This window comes from Neltuma alba, unplaced genomic scaffold (assembly GCF_004799145.2).
Source record: "Neltuma alba isolate B1F8T4 unplaced genomic scaffold, ASM479914v2 tig00011916_pilon, whole genome shotgun sequence".
Taxonomy (NCBI): Eukaryota; Viridiplantae; Streptophyta; class Magnoliopsida; order Fabales; family Fabaceae; genus Neltuma; species Neltuma alba.
In genome coordinates this window covers 959,705-962,352 of record NW_021636509.1, presented here as the reverse complement: position 1 = coordinate 962,352, position 2,648 = coordinate 959,705, and the positions used below count along the sequence as shown (strand labels likewise).

At 34.0% G+C, this 2,648-nt stretch overlaps 1 protein-coding gene across 1 annotated transcript; it reads left to right on the top strand.

Annotated features, from left to right (window-relative positions):
• The first annotated feature begins 1,730 nt into the window (after nucleotides 1-1,730).
• LOC114719428 (17.3 kDa class I heat shock protein-like) lies at nucleotides 1,731-2,648 on the top strand. Its single transcript, XM_028904930.1, has one exon. The coding sequence runs from the start codon at nucleotides 1,731-1,733 to the stop codon at nucleotides 2,199-2,201; it is 471 nt and encodes a 156-aa protein (XP_028760763.1). The 3' UTR covers nucleotides 2,202-2,648.

Genomic DNA, 2,648 nt, shown 5'->3' with positions numbered 1-2,648 from the left:
TATTATCTTATATATTGTTAATTATATTGGTAAAAAAATGTATTATTAACAATTTTATTCCTTCAAATTAAAATATATTATAAAATCTATCTTTTATGTAATTATCATATTAACTTATGCCCTTTTTAGTAATTTGTATATATAAAAAGTGTTTCTGATAACAACTATCCAAACACTCTCACTTTATCAGAATTACTTCTTTACAAAATCTATTCTTCTCATAATCTATTATCTGGAAGTTATTTTTCAAACTATGGTTTGGTTTCATTCAAACATCTCCTAAACCATAGTTTTAAAAGTGATTTTACAGTTTACGAGATAACTATATGAAAAGGTTTGTCTTGATTTATAAGAAAGTGCTTTTTGGAAGTACTTTTATGTGATACCAAACACCCCATGAGTGATATGACGCTTAAATAATTATTCACAACTTCATGGTGTGAATATTTTTATTTTATAAGTTATTATTCTTAATTAAATAATTATTAAATACATTGCCATTTCCGGATGGATTAGAGAGCCCCTGTCATTGTGCAAGCTCAAAAATGCTCACTCTCTCCTTTTTTAAAAATAATTTGTATCTTTTTTTTTTTAATAAAAAGACTCACTATCGGCTTCTGGCCCAGCAAAGATATAAAGGACCATTAAAGTGATAAGCAAGAGTCAGGCGCAGAAAAAAAGTTATAAAAAGAAGCAAGATTAGTTTTAATTTTTTGGTAAAAAGAAAACAAGCAAGATTATTACTGCCAACGCAAAAACCCAAAAAAAAATCACGAAAATTATAAATAAAGACCCTCTAATATATAAAATTGTGATTTGGGACTCTGAATTTAGAAAATAACAAATAAGGATTGAGTCCTACTTTTACAAATATGAAATATGAGTAAAAGTCTTAAATGCCTCTCAACCAAATTTTGATTTGATCTACTAAAGTTGTCATTCGCTAAAGTGAACTTGTTATTTCCCATAGTCAACTCATCATTTGACATACCCTCAATCAAGTTGTAATTTAGTTTACTAAAATTGTTATTCGCTAAAGTGAACTTATCATTCTCCATAATCAACTTGTCATTTGACTGAGGGGTATTTCAGATATTTTACCACAATTTCATATTTGCAAAAGTGAGACTAGGTCCTTATTTACTATTTTTCAAATTAAAAATCCCAAATCGTAATTTTATATATTAGGAGGTCTTTATTTACAATTTTTTCTATATATGTTTTAAATTTTTCATTTGATGTTCATGTGTTTTTTTCTTAATTAAATTTTTATTTTTACTTTATTAACAGTATTAACTCTTACATAGAGAGTAAAAATGTTAATAGAAGAACGTTACAAGAGCTAACGTTACTAAAAATACAAAATTAAATGATTTAGTTAATAGAAAAATATTTCCAAGGCCAAAAAAATTAATGGAAAAAATATATAGAAATCAAATAAAACACACCAACGTCCAAGAAAAATACAAGGAGAACCAGAAATGTCCAGAGGGATCATGTATTTCTCTCGACCCTTCGTGCCTGGTGGGCGAAGTAGAACTGTAGAAGAGGGGCTGTGCACTTTCAGAAACTTCTTGAAATATCTACAATGGATATCTCCTGAAAGTACTACATTACTCCCCCACATCATTTTAAATACCCATCATATCCTTTCATCCCTCACGCAGCAATCAGAATTTAGAACATAATCTCGTTGATTGATCTTCCATTGTTTTTCAGTTTCCGATCATATGTCACTCATCCCGAGCTTCTTTGGTGGCCGACGAAGCAGCGCCTTCGATCCTTTCTCTCTTGATGTGTGGGATCCATTCAGAGATTTCCCGTTCCCCGCTTCTCTCTCTACTTCGTCCTCGGAAAGTTCTGCGTTCATGAACGCTAGGGTGGACTGGAAGGAGACGCCGGAAGCCCATGTGTTGAAGGCGGATCTTCCAGGGCTGAAGAAGGAGGAGGTGAAGGTGGAGGTCGAAGACGACAGGGTGCTTCAGATAAGCGGAGAGAGGAAGGTGGAGAAGGAAGACAAGAACGAGAAATGGCACCGCGTGGAGCGTAGCAGTGGGAAATTCATGAGGAGATTCAGGTTGCCGGAGAATGCAAAGATGGATCAGGTGAAGGCTTCCATGGAAAATGGGGTTCTCACTGTGACTGTTCCAAAGGAAGAGGTTAAGAAACCAGAGGTTAAGGCCATCGAGATCGCTGGTTGAGAAGAATGAATTACAAGATCTATGCTTTCTGCTGGGCTGGTATTTCACAAGGTTCGTTCGTCAAATATGATGTTGTGTGTAACATAAAGCGTCCTGTTTTCTGGTAATAATCTAGTTGGGATGGGTCAGAAATAAGGTATACCGATGTGTGATGCTGTGAATTTACTTGTTTTGATGAGTGTTGGTTTGGTATAACATATTAATTACCACTCTTTGTTCTGTTGTTAGTAGTATCATTATGCTTGTTAGTTGATCTCACTCGGTGCTTGAAGTCTTTTTACCATAGAAGTTCCGATCATGAAGTTCCATTTTGGATTCTGGGATGGTGATAAACGTCGAGTTGGGTAAAATTAAGTACGGGGGTGTTGTTTGAAATGCGTTAATAATAAGAGTGATTTGCTTGAAAGGGAGGCTGTTTCAGTATTATCCCATTTCCTGTGTGCAATT